Source organism: Jaculus jaculus, chromosome 13, assembly GCF_020740685.1.
Source record: "Jaculus jaculus isolate mJacJac1 chromosome 13, mJacJac1.mat.Y.cur, whole genome shotgun sequence".
In the NCBI taxonomy this organism is placed as follows: Eukaryota; Metazoa; Chordata; class Mammalia; order Rodentia; family Dipodidae; genus Jaculus; species Jaculus jaculus.
The window spans coordinates 70,389,299-70,414,251 of record NC_059114.1 but is presented as its reverse complement, the minus strand read 5'-3'; the positions used below and the strand labels follow the sequence as shown (position 1 = coordinate 70,414,251).

Genomic DNA, 24,953 nt, shown 5'->3' with positions numbered 1-24,953 from the left:
TTGAAGCTTTCCTCCTTGGGTTTAACAAGCCTGTTGTTGAAGAACTGAATATCGTATATTAGTGTTCACAGTTCTGATATATAGTATCCCTGTAGGTTTATAATGTTAAGTCATCAGTCTGTGGAATTTCTTGCTAAGTTGTGAGTGTAACTTAGCTGTTAATTGATGGAATACTTGATTGCCCATATTCTGTAATACTTTTTCAAAAGTTGACATTTTTCCCCAAAACCCTTTCCCTAGTAATCTAAATGCTTCAAGGTGGTTGTTTTTTATCCAAATTCTAAATAAAGGTTGTTTTATAAGCCTCAATTAATCTTGAAGTTCACGTATAATCCTTGCTGATGTACTAAATACTTTTCACTGAAATGTGCACTGTGATTTAATTCCCAGAACCTTCCTATCTGTTTATTAGCAAACCAAGTTCATGTAAAAACTTTTAGTTCTAGATAGATCATGCTAAAATAATCGCTACTCTTTATATACTGTAATTTAAACTTCTACATAGATGAATGACTCAGGGTTTCTTAGACAACATAATCAAGATTTTACTCCAGGTAGCTCATTGTAAAGTACAAGTTTTAATAGTCTTTTTATTAAGTGAGGTAAATTATTTGTCATGGGGATTTGCTTCTAGCCTCTAGGAAACGACATAAAAAAGATGACGATAAAGCTTGGGAATATGAGGAGCGTGACAGAAGAAGCTCTGGGGATCATAGGAGAAGTGGCCACGCTCATGAAGGAAGAAGGAGTTCGGGTGGTGGTCGTTATCGAAACCGAAGTCCATCAGATTCTGACATGGAAGATTATTCTCCTCCTCCCAGCCTTAGTGAGGGTAATTTATCAGTGTCAATGGATTTCTAAAGCTGATTTAAGTTCAGGGCTTTAACTGTGGAGAATATTTTATATTCTGTTATGAACCAATAATTTCTAATTTGTAATTAAAAATTCATGTTTAGATTTGCAGTCACTGTGTTTAGGCATTAATCAGTGATCAGAAACTAGGAGCACAAGTACAAACAGTTTAAGTATCATTTCTGTATTTCATTATTTATTTTTGTTTATTTTAGTTGCTAGAAAAATGAAGAAAAAAGAAAAACAGAAGAAAAGGAAAGCTTATGAGCCAAAGCTAACACCAGAAGGTAACATTTTATTTTGTGTATATAGCCTTCAGCTTTACTTACCTGCTTGGAATATGGATGCAATTTTTTTCTCTTACAGAAATGATGGATTCTTCAACTTTTAAAAGATTCACAGCCTCAATAGAGAATATTTTGGATAATTTAGAAGATATGGATTTTACTGCATTTGGTAAACTCAATTTAAAATTTATTTATTTACCCCTTGCTCTGTGTTCAGCCTTTTGCCAGTTAAGCTTCCAGAGTCAGTGATCTATGCTGGCCCTGGTGCACCCATTTCCCCTCCCCTCTTCTCTCTTGCTCGCTTTCTCTCAAATAAATAAATAAAAATGAACAAAAAAAATTTTTAATTGATATCTAGTCACATTTTGATAATTGTTTAATTTTTTTAATATCTTTTATTTATTTATTTAAGAGAGAATAGGCATGCCAGGGCCTCTAGCCACTGCAAAGGAATTCCAGATGCATGCATCTGGCATTATGTGGGTATTAGGGAACGAGACCTGGATCTTTTGGTTTTATAGGCAAGCACTTTAGCCACTGAGCCATCTCTCCAGCCACTGTCTTGGGGTTTTGTTTGTTTGTTTTTCTGTTTTAGCATTTTCAGATACAGTTTATTAGTTTATTGTCCTTCCCTGCGAAACTACCTTCCTTCTGTTTGCATGTCTTTTATGTGTCCTTTCACCTTCTCTCCATTCCCCCTTCCTAATTATCTCTTTATACCCACTCTTGGTTTCTACTCTGGCTTCCTGTGTTTTACACACTTTGTCCCTCATTAAGAATCCTTAAGTGTGGGCTGGAGAGATGGCATAACGGTTAAGTGCTTGCCTATGAAGCCGAAGGACCCCAGTTCAAGGCTCAATTCCCCAGGACCCACAATAGCCAAATGCACAAGGGGGCACACGCATCTGGAGTTCATTTGCAGTGGCTGGAGGCCCTGGCACACCCATTCTCTCTCTCTATCTGCCTCTTTCTCTCTCTGGCACTTTCAAATAAATAAATAAAAATAAAAAGAATCCTGAAGTGTAGTACGAGGATAGGTTAGAGTAGTTAAGGAAATATCTATCCAGCTGAGTTGTGACTATTGAATATTATTACAGTGGTTACCATTTATTGAATATTATGTTCCAGTAGTATGTTAAATGCAAACATATGCAAGACCGTAACCCCTGGTGTAAGGAATGAAGAATCCAATAAAAACAAAATAGTATACCACCTAGAATATAATGAGGTGGTTTTTTTATTATTTATGTATTGGTTTTGGGGGGGTTGTTGGTTTGTTTTGTTTTTCGAGGTAGGGTCTCACTCTGGCCCAGGCTGACCTGGAATTCACTTTGTAGTCTCAGGATGGCCTCGAACTCACAGTGATCCTCCTACCTCTGCCTCCCAAGTGCTGGGATTAAAGGTGTGCACCACCATGCCCGGCTTGTATTGCTTTTTTAATAATATGTAAAAGATTTTATCTGTAAATAGAATAGTGTATTTTGATTAAAAAACAAATTACTTAAAATATATAGACCTGGTTTTAATAATCAGATGTTGTTTCAGCTGGTAAAAACACTAATGCTTAATTTATGTGAAAACTATGTGGCACACATTAATTTTTATGATTGCACTTATTCAAGAATATCTTAGATGGTACATTACTCTTTAGCAGTATTTTTTGGAAAATGATAATCTAAGTATCATTGTGATTAATCAGAAAATATGATTCATCTTTCTAATTCTGTACTAAGAAATTCTGTATCACTTAGATACATTTAATAAAAGGAAGAACTCTCAAATTTGACTAGTTTGGGAGCTGTTATTACAAACAGACTAATTATAAAGAGAGGACAAGAAAGTTCCAGAATCCAGGGCTAAGAGCCATTGAGCAACTTGTCACTCCTAACAATAATAGAATAAAGAGCAATCACCAAAACTTACTCAAAGGAAAACATGTTGAATAGTTTTGCCTTGAAAAAAGCAGTATTTATGCTTCTTGTACCAGTGAAGACCTTGAAAGAAATAGTAGGGGATATAAACAGTTTGCCTGTGCTCTCCTCCTCAGTCTTCTCACAGAGCATCCCACTGGCTGAATACTAACAGAAGCCCTAAGGCATAGAAGAATGGGTTTAGTTCATCCAAGTCAGCCTCATGGGTCAGAGAGCAAGTGGTACAAAAGGGTCACTGAAGATAAGACTGTGTTACTATTGTAGAACTCTTCATTTTACTTCTGTCCTCTTTTGCTTAAAGGTTTATGAGGTATACAGGGGCCTCTTAGGTTGTTTTTGTCTGTGTAACCAAAAATCTATTTAAAAGCTTAGCTTACCATTGATGGGTTGAGGAGATGGTTCAGTAGGTAGGATCACATGCCATGCAAACATAGAAGTTTGAGAAGGCCTGACTTGCCCAAAGTTTTATTCTCTGGCACCCATGTAAATAGGTAGTTGTTATCCATGCATACTTGTATCCCTAGCCATATATGGAATAAAGACTGGAGACTCACTAGGGTTCACTGGTCAACCAATCTAACCCAAAGTGGCAGCTCTGGATTCAGTGAAAGAGACTGTGTCTCAAACAAACATGCAGATGAGGCATAGAGGAAGACACCTGACATTCTCCTCTGCTTCTGCACACATATGCACATGCATCTGCGCCTAGACACTCATGTATACAACACATACAAACACTTAGCTTACCATTTTTGAGTTTTTGTTTTTACCTAACTATGCTTGTGTTTGGTTGGTTTGGTTTTCCAGGTGATGATGATGAAATTCCTCAGGAACTACTCCTAGGAAAACATCAGCTGAATGAACTTGGGAGTGAATCTGCTAAAATTAAAGCAATGGGTATAATGGATAAGGTATTTCAGTAAAGCACAATTTTTTTAAGTTTTCCTAATATGTGACAAGAAATTAAATTTTTAGGAAAAATTACAAAGCTATATGCCTAATGAAAAGAAAGCTCATGATTATCTTCTGAAATTTAAAATAAATTTTTTTTTAATTTATTTATTTGAGAGTGACAGACACAGAGAGAAAGACAGATAGAGGGAGAGAGAGAGAATGGGCACGCCAGGGCTTCCAGCCTCTGCAAACGAACTCCAGATGCGTGCGCCCCCTTGTGCATCTGGCTAACGTGGGACCTGGGGAACCGAGCCTCGAACCAGGGTCCTTAGGCTTCACAGGCAAGCGCTTAACCGCTAAGCCATCTCTCCAGCCCTATCTTCTGAAATTTAAACAAATTATGTCTTAGGAAGAAGCCCTAAGTGAAAAGATACTGTACAGATTATTCTAAAGCATATTTTACTGCATTGACTAGAGGCATAGACTGTAATTTTTTTTTACTTTCTCACATATTTATTTACAATATTAAATGTAGAAATTACTAAATTTTTCTTTCACATGTTCTTTAGTCTTTTAGCGTTATGAAAGAATAAAGGTATAATTTCAGCATATTATTTTCCTTGCTGTAGAATATTGTGAGTTTTAGCTAATTACTATTAAATATATAGCCTAATTGCTATGAACTTGATACTTTCCTAGAAGATCTCTTATTTACTAAGTAGTTTCATTACACTAGTGAAGTAGCAAATTACCTTTCCAGTGATCACCTAAAACAGTAGCAACAGCTTCAAATGTTGTTCTTCTATTATCTATATCATCCTCACTGACCCCTCAATTATAGCATGACTAGTATGGAGATAAAAAGACAGTTCTCCTTCTCTTCTAACCAAAGTCTCTCTCATACAGAATTGTTACTCTGAGGCTCAGGGTTCCTTCTGGCTGAGTAGGGCAAATGCTAGAATCCTAAAAGGAATGCGATGTAAAGAAGAGAATATAAACCCTTTCCCTACCCCCACCCAACCCCCCAAAAAAATCCGGGATGTGGTGGGGCACGCCTTTAATCCCAGCACTCGGGAGGTCTAGAGGTAGGATGTTCACCTTGAGTTCAAGGCCACCCTGAGATTCCATAGTGAATTAATTCCAGGTCAGCCTGAACTACAGTAAGGCCCTGCCTCAAAATAAAAAAGAGAGAGAATATATAACTAATTAGAGATATCTACTACTAAGGAAAGAAAGAACTTCATGCTTGTTATTCAGAATATTGTCTTAGATTTTTTTTATTTCCTGTTTTGGATTTTTAAAATCTGATTTAAAAAAATTGTTATAGGCCACCATGTAATAATTGAGTTAATGGTTGATAACTCTAATATGTGTGTTCATACACATATTGAGGTCATTTCTAGAAAGCAGACGGCCAGCCATCAGAAGAAACTTACTCTGATAATAAGTAATATGAATTAAGGCATAAGCTCATGTACATCATATGTGGTCGTTCTTTATTCTGTCATCTGTGTGATTAAATAGGAAAGCTTTTCCCCCCACTCTTTGAAAGAATGGATATGTTATGTCTTCCACAGCCCAAAGACTGCTATTTAGATTGTTTCTTTTAAATAACTAATTTGCAGCTTTCATCAGTAATTTATAAATTAATTTATGTACCTTTTTTTTAGCTTTCAACTGATAAAACTGTGAAAGTCCTAAATATTTTGGAGAAGAATATTCAAGATGGATCAAAGCTTTCTACTTTGTTAAATCATGTAAGCTTAAAATCTGTACTGTTAATTTTACCTTTAAAGTTTTTCATTAGGACTTCTACTTTGGGGCAGATTCCAGATGTCATTCATTGAACTTGTTGCCATAAATTATTGCCTAATTAATAGAATTTCACTTTTTGTGAATCTTTGTTGTTGTTATTTGGTTGGTTGGTTAGTTTGGTTAGGTTTTTCAAGGTAGGGTCTAGCCCAGGCTGAACTATGTAGACTCAGGGCTGAGGCCCTAATGGGCCAATTCTCTGTCTCTGTTTTGTTCTCTCTCTCTCTAAAAAAAAGGTCTGAGGATATATACCTCAGTGGTATCATGTCTATAATGCACAAGGTACCCTATGTTTAATCCCCAATATTGATTAAAAAAAAACCCTTCCTAAATAAAAAGCTAGTTTAAAAAGAGGACACTAAAATAGTTAGTAATCAAGGTATGATAGCACACACACCTGTAATCCCAGCACGTAGGAGGTTGAGGCAGGAGTCAGTCTGGGTTATACTGGACTCTGTCAAAAAATCAACCAACCAACCAACCACATAGTACCTGTGGAGCTAGCTCATTTGGTAAAGTCCTAATCCCTGCACTGAACTAAGGAGGTTAAAGCAGGAGGACTGCAGTGAATTAAAGACCAGACTAGACTACATAGTCAGGTCAGTCTGGACTAGAATGAGACCCTGACTCCAAAAAGAAATCAGGCTAGCTGGGTGTGGTGGTGCACGCCTTTAATCCCAGCACTCAGGAAGCAGAGGTAGGAGGATCACCATGAGTTCAAGGCCACCCTGAGATTACATAGTGAATTCCAGGTCAGCCTCAGCTAGAGTGAGACCCTACCTAAAAAAAAAAAAAAAAAAAAAAAAAAAAGTCAGGCTGGGGAGATGGCTCAACAGTTAAGGTGCTTGCCTACAAAGCCTAAAGACCTAAGTTTAATTCCCAAGGATCCACATATAGCCAGATATACAAGATGGCACATCTGTCTGAAGTTCATTTGCAGTGGCTGGAGACCCTGGAAAGCCCATTTTCTACCTGCCTCTTTCTCTTCCCTTCCCAACCCCAGCTCTCAAATAAATAAAATATTGTGTCAGTAACATTTTGCTACTTAATAAAGCTCTATGCTTTCTTCATTAGTAATGTTTCCTTTGTTCTCACTTAGAGAGTTTTAACTGTCATATTTACCTTTAAAATCTTAGGTCAAAGTACATAAAAGATAAAGTAACTAACAGTGTCATGGATTTACCTATTGGTAAATTAGAAGGAAGAGTATGTCATATTTGAAAATGCTAAAAGAATATGAAAAATGGAAAACAAAGATCTTGCTTAAGCTAGGAATAGTAGTAAACAACTGTAATCCCAGAAACTAGAGGATTGCCACAGATTTGAAGCCAGTCTGATTTATGTAATGCATTCAAGGATCTCAAAATAAATCAATCAATAAAAATGGGGCTGGAAAGATGACTCAGTGGTTAAGGCTCTAATGACCTGAGTTCAATTTCCCAGTATCCACATAAAGCCAGATGTACAAAGTGGCACATGCATCTGGAATTCCTTTGCAGCAGCTGGAAGCCCTGGCCTGCTTGCACATGTGCATGCACACGCGCACTATTGCTTGCACGCTCTCTTTCTCTGTCTCCTTGAAAATAACGTTTTTTAAAAATGCATCTCAATATTTGCACTTCATTCCAAGTATTCTTTAAAGAATGTCCTGAAAGAATTCTGGATAATCTTGCAGATTCTGCTTTCCATCAGTGAAAATCAAATTTATCATAATTGTAGACCTAAATATGTGTTGTATTTCCACTTTATTAATAATGTGTTGTCTTATAGAATAATGATACTGAAGAAGAAGAAAGATTATGGAGAGACCTTATTATGGAGAGAGTTACAAAGTCAGCAGATGCCTGTCTTACAACTATCAACATTATGACATCCCCTAACATGCCAAAAGCTGTATACATTGAGGACGTAATTGAAAGAGTTATACAGTATACAAAATTTCATTTACAGAATACACTGTATCCCCAGTATGATCCTGTTTACAGATTAGATCCTCATGGAGGTTAGTTTGTCCTTTTATATTGTTAGTTTTTTAGTTGCAGTATCAAAATTGTCTATTGTGAATTTTTTCATGTTGAATAATTAGGATTACAATTATTTTAGATGGTACCAAAATTATTACATAAGGTTAATTAAGCTAATAATGTTGGTTAGTATTCCTTTAGCAACTACAGGTTGAGTGTCCTTGATCTGAAAATCCAAAATGCTCTGGAATCCGGAAAAAAAAAAAATTGTTTTAGTACTAACATGACAAACAAAATATTTTGGATTTGAGAGCATTTCAAAATTTACATATTTAGCTAGTAAAATATCTGCAAGTTTTCCAAAATCTAGAATACTAAAATCAGAAGGGTTTTTTTTGTCCCTAGTTTTTTGATAAGGAATATTCAACTAGTATTTGTTATAATTGAATTTATTTCTACTGGCCATAGAAATGCACCTAGTAATTAGATTTTAGTTCCATTGCCCTTCTCCTTAATTTTATTCAGCACAGTAGTTATCTGTAAAATGGGTTGATTCAAGGTAAATACTCTTTTTTTATCTTTAATCTTTATTAAATGAATAGTGAAATAGTTAAATGTGTACACAGTTTCATTACATACTATATAATGATCTCAAAATAAAGGAGAATATAATCTTACTATGCTATTCCTTTGGAAAGAATATTCAACAATTTGGTCATCTCTAAATCTGGCCATAGATTACCCATTCCATGAGTATTCAAACAGAATACCCTTGGTAAATAATTTTCTTTTAACACATAGTCAACTTTAGTTGCCATATTATATTTTTATGTAGCCCTCTGAAATTTTTGTTTTCACTTAATTTAGAAAATGGACAAATTTTAAAAGTTAATATTTTCCTTGTCTTGAAATTTCTTTCACTTTAGGAGGATTACTAAGTTCAAAGGCCAAACGGGCTAAATGTTCAACTCACAAGCAGAGAGTAATAGTAATGCTTTATAACAAAGTTTGTGACATTGTTAGCAGCCTATCAGAATTACTAGAGATACAACTTCTTACAGACACAACAATTCTTCAGGTTTGTTTCTTTAATGCATTTTATAAATTTCTAGACAATGATATAAGAAAAGAGGATGTGATTTAGCCCATTATAATCTTATTCACTAATTAAAACTGCCAACACTATTATTTTTACCTATTCAGAATATATCTGAATTGAAGAAATAAAAGTCAAGGTTATTTTATGAGGAAACATTCTGAGTAGAAGAGGGATAAATGTTCTATAAATCTTTGGTGGGGGGTTGTTTTTTGTTTTTTTTTTTTTTTTCCGAGGTAGGGTCTCACTCTGGTCCAGACTGGCCTGGAATTAGCTATGTTGTCTCAGGGTGGCCTTGAGCTCTCTGTGATCCTCCTACCTCTGCCTCCCGAGTGCTGGGATTGAAGGCATGTGCCACCATGCCCAGTAGTTCTATAAATTTCATACTCTATAAATTCTTTGAAAGATATTTCCTTTGTCATATATTAGGATATTTTCATCCATCAAACAGAATGTGGTGTTTTTTATGCTCTTATGATGGCTATCAGTCTAAATATAGATTAAATATCAGATTAGGGCTGGAGGGATGGCTTAGCCGTTAAAGCTGTTTGCCTGCAAAACCAAAGGACCCAGGTTCGATTCCCTAGGACCCACATTAGCCAGATGCACAAGGTGTCGCACGCATCTGGAGTTCATTTGTTTGCAGTGGCTGGAGGCCCTGGTACGCCCGTTTATTCTCTCTCACACACTCTCTCCCTCTTTCTCTGTCAAATAAATAAATAAAAATTTTAAGATAAAATAAAAGGTAGAAATTAGAGAAAGGAAGGTATGAAACAAGGTACATGATGTGAAAAGGGAAGGAGACCAGAGGAGAAAATACATGCTGAGTAGATTAGGGAAAGCAAAATGCCCTCTGGGTATTTTGAAGTATATTTGTGTTAGAATGTCGTAAGATTAGAATTTTGAAATAATTAAAAATATTTACTAATTAATTACTTTTTGTGTTTTCAGGTTTCATCAATGGGAATAACACCATTTTTTGTAGAAAATGTCAGTGAACTACAATTGTGTGCCATTAAGTTAGTCACTGCAGTAAGTGTAACCAATTTATATTTTTAATTATCCCTAAATATTGATATCACTTAATCCAAATTTTCAAAAATTATTACAGATTCCCAGCTTTCATTACACTATTTCATAACAAAAACTCTTATAGTGTGTCTTACTAAATTTTATAAACTGTAGATTGAATATCTTGGGTCATTCTGTTTTTCTTGAATTTAAAATATTGTTAATATTTTTTAAATTACAAAAATCAAAATGATTTAAAGGCATTTAAATCTTGTCTGACTTCCTTACTTAAAGTATCATACCCATCTAAGTGAAATTGTACTCTCAGACTTGGATAATTAACAAGATATGGATAGATTTTTTTATGCCATTACTATTAAAAATATCACAAGTTTAATTCTAAGTAGCAAATATTTTTATTTCACATTGTTACTTTTGTTTCTATTATAATGTTTATTTAGCAATATTATAATTATAATACCACAGGTATTCTCAAGATATGAAAAGCATAGGCAGTTGATTTTGGAAGAAATATTTACTTCACTTGCAAGATTACCAACTAGCAAGAGGAGTTTAAGGAATTTCAGGTAACTACAGCAGAATTCATCTATCTAATATTGTAACTATCACACTTGTATTTGTCCCTATTTCTATCTGGCTTTAAAGGTTATATAAAAAAAGACAGTTCAAACAGTAAAAAATAGCATAAATGTGTGAAAAAAAACATAGGCTATTTGGAGGACTTAAACATGTTCTTTGATCCTAAAATGTAAAGACCCATGGCAAATTTGTTTAGTTTGGGGACAGTTGGCAATTTGAACCAGACTTTGATGACCTTGGCTGGTCTATGCTTTGTATTTGTAGCATGTTGTTAACATCTTTTACCCTTATGCAAGAGAATTCCCCTCCTTCCACTTGCAAAACCAGAATTTTTTCTGGGTACTGTAGGTCAAAATCAGCCCTGGCCTATAAGAAAAGCAATAATAGGAAATGTGGCTTATAAGAGTCAATCAGGCTGTTTGAGCTATGGTAGGGAACTTGGACTTAAGAGATAGCATAGTACTTGAGAGAAGTGAGAGATGACACTGAGAATAGTATAGAGCAGAGACATGAGATTAAGTGCACTGAGGAGTGAGTGTTTTTTATTCCTGTGATGAACCTTATCTTTGCTATCACAGGTAATCCTTGCTTTTATCACATAATGTTCCTGATGGTTAAATGCATTGGCCTAGTATATACAGTTATTTTTTTAGGTTGCTGCTGTTATCTTTTTTTGGGATTAAGCATGCATTGATAAACTTATATCTGTTACCTGCTAAACTTGTAGAGGAATTCTTAGATTTCTTCAATAGCTGTAGAATAAAGCACATTTAAGTTGGCTTTTAATAATTAGTGTCTCAGACCTCACACTCTAACCCAGGTGGTTTAAGAGTTAGTGTTGGCCTGTTGTGGGGCATCCCCTTTTCCTCTCAGCACTGGAAAGGCATAGCTGGGAGAGTCACTGTCACTGCAGCTGTATGGCCTGTGTGCTCAACAATGTGAGTCTCAGTCAGCTTAATCTGTAGAGTGGGACTCTGTCTCTAAAGCAACAAAAATGAATTAACTGTGTGACAGATTTTATTGACCAGATAGCTACCTGATTCAGGAGATGGCTATCAAAATGTATGGGCATTTGGAAATTTGAAAGACATGTTTTGAAGTGATTTGGTATTTCTTTTGTTGTAAACTTTTAACATATAAAGTAAAAAGTTTTATATTAAATGCTGTACTTTTCCTCTGGCATTCATAAACACTTGATATTTATGTCTAATGTATTAAAAATAACTAGACTTGACGCTCATGGTGGCTTACGTCCGTAATCCCAACATTAGGGAGGCTGAGACAGGATTGCCATGAGTTTGAAGCTAACCTGGGATACAGAGTGAGTTCCAGGTTAGCCTGGGCTAAACCAACTGGACAAAATAATATTTATAAAGCAGCAAAGGAAATGACCAGAAATACTTACGATTTTTTTAAAAGCATCCTGAAACTTTCAGATGGTAAACATGTAAAATGAGATTATTTTCACAGTTGACATAATTTAAGTTGTGTCTTCTTCATTAAAGGTTAAATAGTAGTGATATGGATGGTGAACCTATGTATATTCAGATGGTCACAGCACTCGTTTTACAACTTATTCAGTGTGTAGTTCACTTACCATCATCAGAAAAAGACGCTAATTCAGAAGAGGATTCAAATAAAAAAGTAAGGAAATGTATAAAGGTCTTATAACTTTACTAGACAGAAACATCTATATTCTTTGTCGTGCCTGTAAAACTGAAGTTGTTTTATTAAGGTTCATAACTGAGCTTGACACTCCATATAGAATGCTAACTGAACAGGTAAACAAGGGCTAAGGACATGTTTTGGTTCTGACTCATAATTACATTCCATGAAGCACACAAAGCATCTTAATTTCTGGGTTTTTGTTTTTGGCTATATAATGAGAGTAATAATATTTAACAGGTCTATACCTAAACAGTGAAAGTGAATATTACAGTCATATGTAATATGTAGGGATACCAAGTAATTAGAACTGATGTAGAAGTCGTGTGAAGGAGTTCATATTCTTTGATGAGTAACTCATAGCTAAGTTAAACAGGAATAGTTTATTCTGTTGTAGCCAGTTTAGTACGCATGTGTGTTTAATAATATTTAATAACCAAGTGAATATAATGGCAATTTTTGAGCTCTTTTTCTCTTCTTCCCTTTCTTGCCATTGATGGCGCATGTTAGTAGTATGTATATCTTTCCATTTAATTTATCAGTGTCTATTTGCACAGGGTAGTTTTGCTTTACAATTTACATAAATTATAGTGATGTATTTATAGCTAGTTCTTTTACTCAACATTGTTTTTAATACATATAACTCAAGTCAGATTGATTCTAATTACTATAAAATTGTACTGTGAATTATTTTTTTATTCCTGGTTAACATTATTGAATTAGAACTTTTCTTGGTTTTTTGTTTTTGTTTATTTTTAAAACATTTTATTTATGTATGTATTAATTTATTTGAGAGAGAAAGAGGCAGATAGAGATAATAGTCACACCAGGGCGTCTAGCCACTGCAGATGAACTCCAGATGCATGTCAAACTGGGTCTTTAGGCTTTGCCAACAAACACCTGAACCACTTAGTCATCTCTCTAGCCCTCCATTTCGTATTTTTTATTCACTAAGGTTTTCTCAGCTGGATTGAGTTATTTTATTATTTGTGGCACTGGCATACACTCTACCACTGAGCTGTATCCCCAATCCTGAAAAGTACTTTTACTTCATATCTTCTTCTGATCTGGATCATGATAATCAACTACTGATACCATATTTTTTCTTTTATATATCTCATTCTTATTTTAATAAAGAAACTCAACCATTTTTTACATTTTTGTAAAGCTTTAAAATATATTTAGTGGGCTGGAGAGATGACTTAGCAGCAAAGGTGTTTGCCTGCAAAGCCAAAGGACCTCAGTTTGATTCTCCAGGACCCACGTAAGCCAAATGTACAGGGTGGCACATGTATCGTTCTTTTTGCAGTGGCTGAAGACCCTGGTGCACCCATTCTCTCTCTCAAATAAATAAAAAATGAAGTATTTAAATGTGCTTCGTCTACTTAGTAATAACATGGCCATAGCAACTGACCTAATTTGTTATTTGTTCTATCATTATAAATTCATTTTTCTCACTCTAGGTTGACCAGGATGTTGTCATTACTAACTCTTATGAAACAGCTATGAGAACAGCCCAAAACTTCCTTTCCATCTTCCTTAAAAAGTGAGTAAAATGAATGGAATATGATTTTTATTTTCTATGGTAAAGGAGTAATTTACTCAGGGGAAAGAGAAATTAATTTCCTGCCATAATCTGAACCTGAATATGTTTTTGTAGTCCTTTGTTTCTTGATCTTTAAAATGAGGCAGAATATTACATCTAAACATTTGGTAAACTTGTTTGTGTTGGACCCCAAAATTTAAGCACTATATTGAAGTTATGTATATATATTTTATTTTAAATTATATTATAATTTTATGTATAATTTTTCTTTCCTTCATTTTGGGATATTCTACTTGAATAGGAAAGTCTATGGAAAGAGGTCACTCAGGCTTAATAACAATTTATGAGAATTGAGTGTAGAAAAAAAAATGTTACCAGGTTTTACAAATGATATAACTTCCAGAGAATAACGAAAATATTAGTTAATAAATGAATTACCTACAATTAAGGGAAAATAAGAGTTTGGAAAATAGGTTCATTTTTTACCATATTTTATTTAATGTGCTATCACATACCTTGTTACTAAATACAGAGAAAAAATACCTAGCTAATACAAGTTTAGTCATGTTAGTAGACGTGTCACCTCAAATAACATACTTTGCATGATTTTTCTTGAAACAGATGTGGTAGTAAGCAAGGTGAAGAAGATTACAGACCACTATTTGAAAACTTTGTTCAAGACCTTCTTTCAACAGTCAATAAGCCTGAGTGGCCCGCTGCTGAATTACTCCTTAGTTTGTTAGGGAGACTGTTGGTAAGAGCATAGCATTTAGATTCTTAGATTACTAGAAGACACCATAATGAGGATGTATCTGATTCACAGATGATGAATACTTAAAAATGTGTAAGAAAACATGAACATTGCATCTCTATTTTTGCATGTGCATCACTACGTTATATTGTCAGTACCTATAGAAAACTAAAATGTTGTGAGTTTTATAAAATACTTTCATTGCATTGTATGTGTATGTATGTATGTATGTACATATATATATATATGATTACAGTGCTTTAAGATTTTTTTTAAGGGAGGGACTAGAGGCTTTTGCATTATTAGTTAAAAAATCCCAATATTCAGTTGCAAGTTCTTGAAGTTATTCATTTAAAAACATAAAAGTGACTAATGCATGAGCCTTTTGACATTTTTAAGAGTGTTTCTACAGTCATGGTACTATTTAATCTTCATGTAATACAGCAGGAAAATGGAAAGGGATTGATTTTTCTTTTCACTTTTTAATTTTTTGCCTGCCTTTCTCCCTCCCTCCACCATATATATGTATTGTATATGCAATTGTATGTATTCTTAAGGCAACACTCCCCCTCCCTCCCCCCCCCCCCCCCCCCCCCCCCCCGTACTCTCACATTGGTTGCTGGAATGGAAAGTCAGTTGTCCTGCTCCATCACCTTTCCACCTGTTCTTATTGAGCTAGAGTTTCTTAATAATCCTCGAGCTTGCTATTTTTTTCATGTGCTCCAGCATTTTCCAGGTCTGTGATTCCCTAAAGGACTGGGTCTGTAGGCACATATGTGTATACCTAGCTGTTTTATGGGTTGTAGAGATTCAGACTTGGGCAGTCTCAGTCCCTTGTGTTTGTACAGGAAGCGCACTTACTGCTGAGCCATGTCTCCAGACCTCTTTTTTTTTTTTTTTTTATGTTTTGGTTTTTCAAGGTAGCATTTCCCTCTAGCCCAGGCTGGCCTGGAATTCACTATGCAATCTCAGGGTAGCCTCGAATTCATGGTGATCCTCCTACCTCTGCCTCTTACGTGCTGGGATTAAAGACATGTACCACCATGCCCAGCTCTCTTTTTTTCATTTTTAAAGAATATTGAGGCTAGAGAGATGGCACAACAGTTAAAGGCACTTCCTTGCAAAGCCTGATTGCTTAGGTTTGATTCCTAGGACCCACATAAAGCCAGATGCACAAAGTGGCACATGTATCTGGAACTAATTTGCAGTGGCAAGAGGCCCTGGTACCCATACATTTCCCTTTCGCCTTTTTTCTGTCTCTCAAATAAATAAATAAATAACAATTTTTAAAAGAATATGTGGATTTGTACAATATAAAGTTTTACATAATTTTTTGTGAACTGAAAAAGTAAGATTACTATTGTGAAACTATGATAATGTTTCATAAGTATCAAACTTTTACCCTAAGAAATTCTTACTCAGTAATATCACATTTTCAATGTTCAGGTGCATCAATTCAGTAACAAGTCAACAGAAATGGCTTTAAGAGTGGCATCTCTTGATTACCTTGGAACTGTGGCTGCACGACTTAGGAAGGATGCTGTTACCAGCAAAATGGATCAAGGGTCTATAGAACGAATTTTAAAACAGGTATTGAGACAAAGAAGCAAAGTTATGTGCATAACTAGTAACTACTTGCTTTCTTAGATGCTTTTTATATTTTCAAGGTAGAGTCTCACTTTAGCTCAAGATGGCTCAGACTCTGCCTCTGCCTCCCGAGTGCTAGCATTAATGGCGTGTACCACCATGCCCTGCTTTAAATGTTTCCTCATGCTTTTCATTCTTTTTGGAAATGGTCTTGTGTACCCCAGCCTGGGTTTGAACTCAATATGAAGAAGATAACCTGTCTTCCTGACCCTCATGCCTCTGAGTGTTGTGATTACATCATGTGCTACCACACCTAGACCATGCAGTGCTGGGGATCACACTCAGAGTTCATGCACATCAGGCAAGCACTCTACCAACTGAACTACATCTCAGCCATAGATTTTTGTTTGTTTTTTTGTTCTTTTCAAGGTAGGGTCTCACTCTAGTCCAGGTTGACTCACTCTGTAGTCCCAGGCTGGCCTCAAGCTTACAGTGATCCTCCTACCTCTGCCTCCCGAGTACTGGGATTAAAGGTGTGCGCTGCAATGCCCAGGAGACTGCCCTAGATATTCCTTTTTTTTTTTTTTTTAATTTTTATTTGTTTATTTGACAGAAAGAGAGAAAAATGCAGATAGAGGAAAAATGGGCCTCTAGCCACTGCAAACGAACTCTAGACACAAGAGCCACTTTGTGCATCTGGCTTACCTGGGTCCTGGGGGAATAGAGCTAGGGTCCATTGACTTCACAGGCAAGCGCTTAACGACTAAGCCATCTCTCCAGCTCTGCCCTAGATACTGTTGTATCTTAGTGTTAACTTTTGTGGGTTAAATAAAATTATTTATCTTTCTCTTTTTTTGGAGGGGGGTTATCTTTTTTGGTACTAGAGTAATAGCCAGGGCCTTGCACATGCTAAGCAAGTGCTTAGCACTGATCTACACTCTGCCTCCCAAAATAAGATTTATACTTCTGAAACAGGGCATTTCAAAGGCTAAAAAGTTGATATTTTAGAGTAAATAATGTCTAGCAACAACTTCCAAATGGCTTATCTAAATCTTCAGTTTCCTTTTTTTGTGTATACCATTGTTGATGTATATAAAATGTGTTTATATTTGGTGTGCCTCAGTAGTCAGCCCTGGTTTCTGAGCTCAGTCCTTTGTCTCACTGATGTGCAGAACTATACTATAATTAAAGAACCAGGCACTCCAGCTTTACTGTTCATGAGTTTCTAAAGGGCTCATGAAGCCGCCCACTGCCCTGCTCCTAGTGTCTTATATTGGAAAGCGTCAGGAAGGCGTCTCTCCATTTTGTTTTCTTAGGGAGTGTTCACCCTAGGTGTATAGTGTTTTATTCTTTTTTTAAGGTACAAATTAAAAATTTTAAATGTTTTAAAGGTATAAATGAAGTGATAATTCTACCATATACAAATCCTGGTTTTGTTTTCTAACCTTTTGGTTTTTTTCAAGGTAGGATCACACTCTAGCCCAGGCTGACCTAGCATTCACAACTGTAGTCCAAGGCTGGCCTTAAACTCAAGGCAATCCTCCTATCCCTGCCTCCCACGTGCTGGGATTAAAGGTGTCTACCACCATGCCTGGCTATGTTCCTTTGTTTGTAACTTTGTCCATGTCATTAACTATGACTGTGGTTTGTGTTTGAAATAATTTCACAGCTAACAGAAAAAAAGACTAGTACAGAAGTTGCCATAACCCTTTTATTCAAATTCCTTAGTTATGAGATGTCATGGCATGTACTCTATCATTCTGTTTGAGTGGACACATGTGTGTCCATATATTTTGTTCATTGGAGTTTTTGTTAGAAATATAAATCCCTAGGACCTTCCCAGGATCTGCTGAAGTGAAACTCAGCTAGTATTTTAACAAGCCCTTCAGAAGGTTGTAATGAATACTAAAGCAAACTCCCATAAACAAAATATGCGTGAACATACAAACTTATGTGTATACTTAGAAAGAGAATGAAAGTAAATGCCATGAACTGTCAGTAGCTGAGGGATTTGGATAAGAGCCTTATAGTAATGTTTATACCATTCTTTCTCTGTAATGTATACTCAAGGGCTAGAGCGATGGCTTGTTGGTTAAGGTGCCTGCCTATAGAGCCAAAGAACCCAGCTTAATTTCCCTAGTACCCATGTAAAGTCAGATGCCAGTGCATCTGGAGTTTGCTTGCAGCTCTCTCTCTCTCTCTCTCTCTCTTGCTCTCTCTCTCTCTTCTCTATATCCTTCTCTGCTTGCAACTAAATTTTTGTTTTAATTGTTTTTAAGAGTTCTCACCAAGTGTGGTGGCACCCACCTTTAATCCCAACACTCAGGTGGCAGAGGTGGGAGGATTGCTGGGAGTTTGAGGCCACCCTGAGACTACAGAGTGAATTTCAGGTCAGCCTGGGCTAGAGTGAGACCCTACCTTACAAAAACTCATTATTATCCAAACATAATACTCATTCCTGGGCCCCTTTAATAGACTATAATCTATTATCATCATTTTAATGCTCAAATTTCCCTTACATTTGACCAGTGAGACACCTTTTAAGTTTTTTTGTTGTTGTTGTTCATTTCTTATTTATTTGAGAGCGACAGACATAGAGAGAAAGACAGATAGAGGGAGAGAGAGAGAATGGGCATGCCAGGGCTTCCAACCACTGCAAACGAACTCCAGACACGTGCACCCCCTTGTGCATCTGGCTAACGTGGGACCTGGGGAACCGAGCCTCGAACCGGGATCCTTAGGCTTCACAGGCAAGCACTTAACCGCTAAGCCATCTCTCCAGCCCGTGAGACACCTTTTAAATAGGCTTTGTGTATCCCTTTATGTTCCCATTATGATTTGAAGAGTTTTCTGACACAACAAAGTTTTCAAGAGCATCAGACATGAACTCAACTCATTCAATTTCTGCTGGATAACTTTTGACAGAACCTACAAATTCAGTCCTTTTTTCCACCTAAAGTAGATAAACACCTCATCAGTTTTATTCTTAATACCCTACATGAAATAAAGTACTATTTTCATCTCGATTATAAAAAGTTTTTCATAAATACTGTCTAAAATCTATAGTGAGTGTTAATACAGATAGTAACAGTTTCTGTTAACTATACTAAAAGGCTGAGGTTCTCACTGTATAGCAAACTTGAGATCAGCCTGGGATACATGAGAGTCTGCCTGACTAAAAAAAAAAAAAAAAAAAAGCAAAGCTAAATTATAGGGGTGTCTCCTTGCTTTGTTTTGTTTTGTTTTTTAAGATAGGTCTCATTCTAGCCCAGGCTGACCTGGAATTCACTATGGAGTCTCAGGGTAGCCTCAAACTCACATTGTTCCTCCTACCTCTGCCTCCCAAGTGCTAGGATGAAAGGTGTGTGCCACCACATTTGGCTCTCTCCTTCTTTAAAAAGAAAAACCCAGGGGCTGGAGAGATGGCTTAGCGGTTAAGTGCTTGCCTGTGAAGCCTAAGGACACCAGTTCGAGGCTTGACTTTCCAGGACCCACGTTAGCCAGATACACAAGGGGGTGCACGTGTCTGGAGTTCATTTGCAGTGGCTGGAGGCCCTGGCACTCCAATTCTCTCCCACTCTCTATCTGCCTCTTTCTCTTTCTGTCTGTCACTCTCAAATAAATAAATAACAACAACAACAACAACAACAAAACTTAAAAAGAAAAACCCAGGGCTGGAGATTTATTAACACCTACTAGTAGCCAGGCATAGGAGTACATACCTATAATCTGGCACATGGAAGCCTGGGTCAAAAAATCACAACTTTGATGCCAACCTAGGCTACATAATGCAGCCCTGTCGTCAGAAAGCAGTAACAAACTACCAGTCATATTTTGCTTGTTTGTATTTTGATAATTTAAAGGTCTCAGGAGGAGAAGATGAAATCCAACAATTGCAAAAGGCATTGCTTGACTATTTGGATGAGAACACTGAGACTGATCCTTCACTAGTGGTAAGATTCATGTCTGCTTTTTAAATTGAAACTGGGTGTGAAAAAAAAGTGAGGGAATTAGAGAAAGAAAGGGAAGTGGTTTGAAATACTGATTTTGAGACAGAGATACTTGTTCATCTAAACACTTAAAAATCCTTAGGAATTAATTTTTCTTCTGTAACTCTTGTTGCTTTTGTTGTAGTATACTGAACTTACATTGATGAGAGAAACATGTGGGAATGTTTTCATACATTACTTTTCAATGTAGGCCTGGTCAGTGAGCCTCACAATGATTATGTGCCATATGCAAAGAAACTCAGATTTTCATATGTATATGTAATTCATGTATATTGTGTTTATATATGTATATAATATATATATAGTTCCATCATATTTATTACCTAATATATTTAACTGATAGGGTATGTAATTAAAAGAGATAAATAATCACTGAGTTACTTAGCCAACTACTACATTTTTCCATTTCCATTTGTAAAATAAATGTATTGGTGTACCTCATTGTTTGTTTCAATGATAATTAATTTGTGTATTTCTTATGCAAATAAGGTAAAATTTGAAAATAGATGGATGTCTTCTACCTTCACCATTTTATCCATTAGTTCTAAGCTATTCTAGTTGAAAGTCTGCAAACAGCTGCCTTATCCATTCTCTTTTAGCTTGTTTATTTTGTGTTATTGAAAATTGAACTCAGGCCTTGCACTGGATCTATATCCCCAGCCCTACTATTCCAGTTGATTCACCATGTAATTTTATTAAGTCATTATTATGTCATTGGTCAAGTAATTGATATCACTATACTATGTTGTATTGTTATCTTTTGACATTAATATAAATAGTTAAAGTTACATATAAATTGTCTTGTCAGTTGGGATAGTTCAGATTTTCTGTCTTAGACAACTTCTATACTTACAGACACAAACCATGGTATTTCCCTCGCCTCCCCTGCTTTCCCCTTCATAACTCTGCTCTCTGTCATATCCCCTCCCAATTTCCATTAGTCTCTCTCTCTCTCTCTTTTTGGTTTTTCGAGGTAGGGTCTCACTCTAGCCCAGGCTGACCTGGAATTCATTATGGAGTCTCAGGGTGGCCTCGAACTCATGGCAATCCTCCTACCTCTGCCTCCCAAGTGCTGGAATTAAAGGCATGTGCCACCACAACCAGCTTTTTTTTTTTTTTTTTTTTTTTTTTTTTTTTTTTTTTTTGAGATAGGGTTTCACTCTAGCACAGGCTGACCTGGAATACATTATGTAATCTCACGGTTGCCTGGAACTCACAGTGATCCACCTATCTCTGCCTCCCAAGTGCTGGGATTAAAGGCATGCACCACCACACCTGGCTAGTTTCTCTTTTTTTTTTTTTTAATTTTTTTCGGTTTATTTATTTGTTTATTTATTTATTTGAGAGCAGCAGACACAGAGAGAAAGACAGATAGAGGGAGAGAAAGAAAATGGGCGCGTCAGGGCTTCCAGCCTCTGCAAACGAACTCTAAGCCATCTCTCCAGCCCTAGTTTCTCTTTTAATTTGATGTAATCATCTTTTTCTCCTAGTATGAAGGTCTCGTGTGGGTATTGCTAGGTACTGCGAGGTCTTAGATATAGAGGCCAGGTTCTGTCCAGTTGTATGTAGGGCTCTTACATTCTTTCCACCACCTCTTCTGCAAAGGACCCTGAGCCTTGGAAGATGTGAGGTGTTTCAGTGTTGGACTCTCCTCCGTCCCTTCTTCTCAGCACTGTGTTGCCTTTTGGGTCATCACAGTGGTCATTGCCATCTGAAAAGAGAAGCTTTTCTAACCAGAAGTGAGAGTAGCATTAACATATGAGTATGAACATTAAGTGTATTGCTTTCAGGGCAATTTGGTGAGGGTAATATATGCATTTATCCAGACAAGAGCAGGCTTTATACCCCTAAGGCTCATGACCTCCCATGCCATAGGCTTTTGATTAGGTTTTCAGTACCAGGCATGTATTCCCTTCCATAGAATGGGCCTTCAATCCAATTAGAGAGCAGTTGGTTTCCCCGAGAGAAGACATGCCACTATTACACTCATTCAGTCATTTGGCGTGTCTGACCAAACTTGAGGTTTCCAGAGTCCACTGTTTTCACCACTAATGACTTCTGTCTCCCATAAAACTGCATACAGTGCAGCTTTTTCCATCTTTCATTTGGCTGGAAAGGGAAAAGGTTTTCTGTTCAGCACCAGCTTGATTTCTCAGTGACTTTGCCATCAGGTATGTGAAGTCTTCAGCAATAGGGTCTTACCATCTCTTATGGAAGACCAAGGGCCTCTTAGCAATAGCCTATAATGTTTTGGAGGAAACAGGGACCCCCCTGGCTAACAACTCAACTGGAAGGTATCCCATCCCTGGCACTGAAAGTTTTCTAGTAGCAGTCTATGGTTTCTGGGTGTGCTATTTATTATTCAAGAAAGTAGATTTTCTTCATGTTTCTTAAGCAGAATATCTTGAATTTTGATTGACCCTCCTCCCCCCCCCCACCCTTCTTTTATATGATCTCTTCCACTGACCTCACTTAGGCCTTTCTCCTTCTGTCCTTTTTAATATTTTGTTGGTAGAGAGAGGCACATGAGAGTGATAGAATGGGTATGCCTGGGCCTCCAGACTCTGCAAACTATATGTGATATATGTGTCATCTTGTGCATCTGGCTCACGTGGGTGCTAAGGCATCAAACTTGGGTTCGTAGAATTCATGGGCAAGCATCTTAACCCCTAAGCCATCTCCAGCCCCACATTTTCTGTATTAAAATCTGTTTTTACCTAATTAAACCTTAATACTTGCATTCTTGATTGTGAGCACTCCTAACTTTAGTAATTACTAAACACATGTCAACTGATTGCATCAAGCTAAAAATCTATCTAATTTCTTTTCAGTTTTCTCGTAAATTCTACATAGCCCAGTGGTTCCGTGACACAACTCTGGAAACGGAAAAAGCTATGAAATCACAAAAAGATGAAGAAACATCTGAAGGAACACATCATGCAAAAGAAATTGAAACAACTGGTCAAATTATGCATCGAGCTGAAAACCGGAAAAAGTTTCTTAGAAGCATTATCAAAACAACACCTTCTCAGTTCAGCACATTAAAGTAAGATCCAGAGAAAAAAGATGTTAGACATGTAGATGTCATCAGCAGCTATTTACAAAGAACAAATAAAAACATTTAATTAATTCTTGCAGGATGAACTCTGATACTGTGGACTATGATGATGCATGCTTGATTGTTCGATACTTGGCCTCTATGAGGCCGTTTGCCCAGAGCTTTGATATTTATTTGACACAGGTAAACTGATTCATTTTCTGATTCTGGATATTTGTGGAGGTAATATATAGTGACTGTTCATTGTTGAACATAGGTTTTAAAGATTACACAAGCAGCATGTTTCAGTATTAACATATTTGTGGAAATAGCCTTAGTTCTGCTTGCCATTTACACATTGACTTCTTGTTTTACAAACTAAGGCATATCAATTTGTATCAATGTGTACACACCATGAAAATCAACAATTATAACATTATGGTAAATGGCTAATACTAAATATCCTAAAGTTACTCATAGCAGAGGTTTAATGAGACTGTGGGCTCATGGGGGAATAACTAGCATTGTGTTGAAAAGTTCCAAGATTAAGCAAAGACCCCAGAATATAGAAGGGTTCACTTACCACATGTACTGATCTGTAAATTAAAGCTTAAATTAGGCCAGGCATGGTGACACACATCTTTAATCCCAGCACTTGGGAGGTGGAGGTAGGAGGATCACTGTGAGTTCAAGGCCAGCCTGAGACTACATAGTGAATTCCAGTTTAAATCAGTAAGATAATAGATGTTTTGCTCACATAAAAACTAAAAGGTAATATGTAATAGATTTTCTTCCATATGTTTTCATGCTATGCTTATTAAACTTGATGTTTTCTGAAAATTATGTACATGCTAATGTTTACCTGACAGATACTACGAGTCCTTGGTGAAAATGCAATTGCTGTTCGAACAAAAGCCATGAAGTGTTTATCTGAGGTTGTTGCTGTTGACCCCAGTATTCTAGCAAGGGTAAAGATAGCAAACATAATTATTCATACTTTCTTTTCTACTCAAACTAGAATGTTATCTCTACTTAGGATAAATTATATTTCTTTTCTTCTCTTTAGCTTGATATGCAGCGAGGAGTTCATGGACGATTGATGGATAACTCTACAAGTGTCCGAGAAGCCGCAGTAGAATTACTAGGTCGATTTGTCCTTTGTCGGCCTCAGCTTGCTGAGCAGTATTATGATATGCTGATTGAAAGAATATTGGTATGTTTTTTTTGCCATTTTGTAATCCATGAGTATAGTTTACCTGGAGTGTCATGCTTCATCTTAAATTGCATTAGAAAAGTGTGTGGGTGTGGTGGCGCACGCCTTTAATCCCAGCACTTGGGAGGCAGAGGTAGGAGGACTGCCATGAGTTCAAGGCCACCCTGAGATGACAGAGTTAATTCCAGGTCAGCCTGGACCAGAGTGAGACCGTACTCGAAAAACCAAAAAAAAAAAAAGAAAGAAAGAAAGAAGTTAAAGGTACTTGCTTACAAAGCCTGTTAACCCAAGTGAAATTCCCCAATACCCACGTAAAGCCAGATACACAAAGTCGTACCTGCATCTGGAGTTTGTTTGCAGTGACAAGAGGCATGCTGTGCCCATCCTCTCTGTTGTTTAAATTTCCCAGAACTAAAGCATTTCAATTTTTCTAACATTTGAAAATACCTTTTTCTTCACAGGATACTGGTATCAGTGTAAGGAAAAGAGTAATAAAGATCTTAAGAGACATCTGTATTGAACAACCAACATTTCCAAAGATTACAGAAATGTGTGTAAAAATGATTCGCAGAGTCAATGATGAAGAGGGCATTAAGGTAAGAAATTGATGAAATGTAAAATTACTTTTTCATTAATGCTTGAAATCATGTTTATTATATCTAAGTTTTATTGAATTTTTTCTGTATTGTATATTAAT

General features: G+C 36.4%; 1 protein-coding gene across 1 annotated transcript in view; it reads left to right on the top strand.

Annotated features, from left to right (window-relative positions):
• Positions 1-24,953, top strand: part of Nipbl (NIPBL cohesin loading factor) — a 175,198-nt gene that overhangs the window by 118,026 nt on the left and 32,219 nt on the right. Inside the window, exons 12-30 of the mRNA XM_045132157.1 lie at positions 635-832; positions 1,068-1,139; positions 1,219-1,308; positions 3,878-3,981; positions 5,635-5,721; positions 7,547-7,778; positions 8,667-8,818; positions 9,788-9,868; positions 10,334-10,434; positions 11,953-12,091; positions 13,576-13,658; positions 14,280-14,412; positions 15,856-15,999; positions 19,860-19,949; positions 22,838-23,052; positions 23,145-23,247; positions 23,913-24,011; positions 24,110-24,256; positions 24,718-24,852. Of these exons, the coding sequence (XP_044988092.1) occupies positions 635-832; positions 1,068-1,139; positions 1,219-1,308; positions 3,878-3,981; positions 5,635-5,721; positions 7,547-7,778; positions 8,667-8,818; positions 9,788-9,868; positions 10,334-10,434; positions 11,953-12,091; positions 13,576-13,658; positions 14,280-14,412; positions 15,856-15,999; positions 19,860-19,949; positions 22,838-23,052; positions 23,145-23,247; positions 23,913-24,011; positions 24,110-24,256; positions 24,718-24,852 (2,405 nt within the window). The remainder of the gene's footprint in view (positions 1-634; positions 833-1,067; positions 1,140-1,218; positions 1,309-3,877; positions 3,982-5,634; positions 5,722-7,546; positions 7,779-8,666; positions 8,819-9,787; positions 9,869-10,333; positions 10,435-11,952; positions 12,092-13,575; positions 13,659-14,279; positions 14,413-15,855; positions 16,000-19,859; positions 19,950-22,837; positions 23,053-23,144; positions 23,248-23,912; positions 24,012-24,109; positions 24,257-24,717; positions 24,853-24,953) is intronic.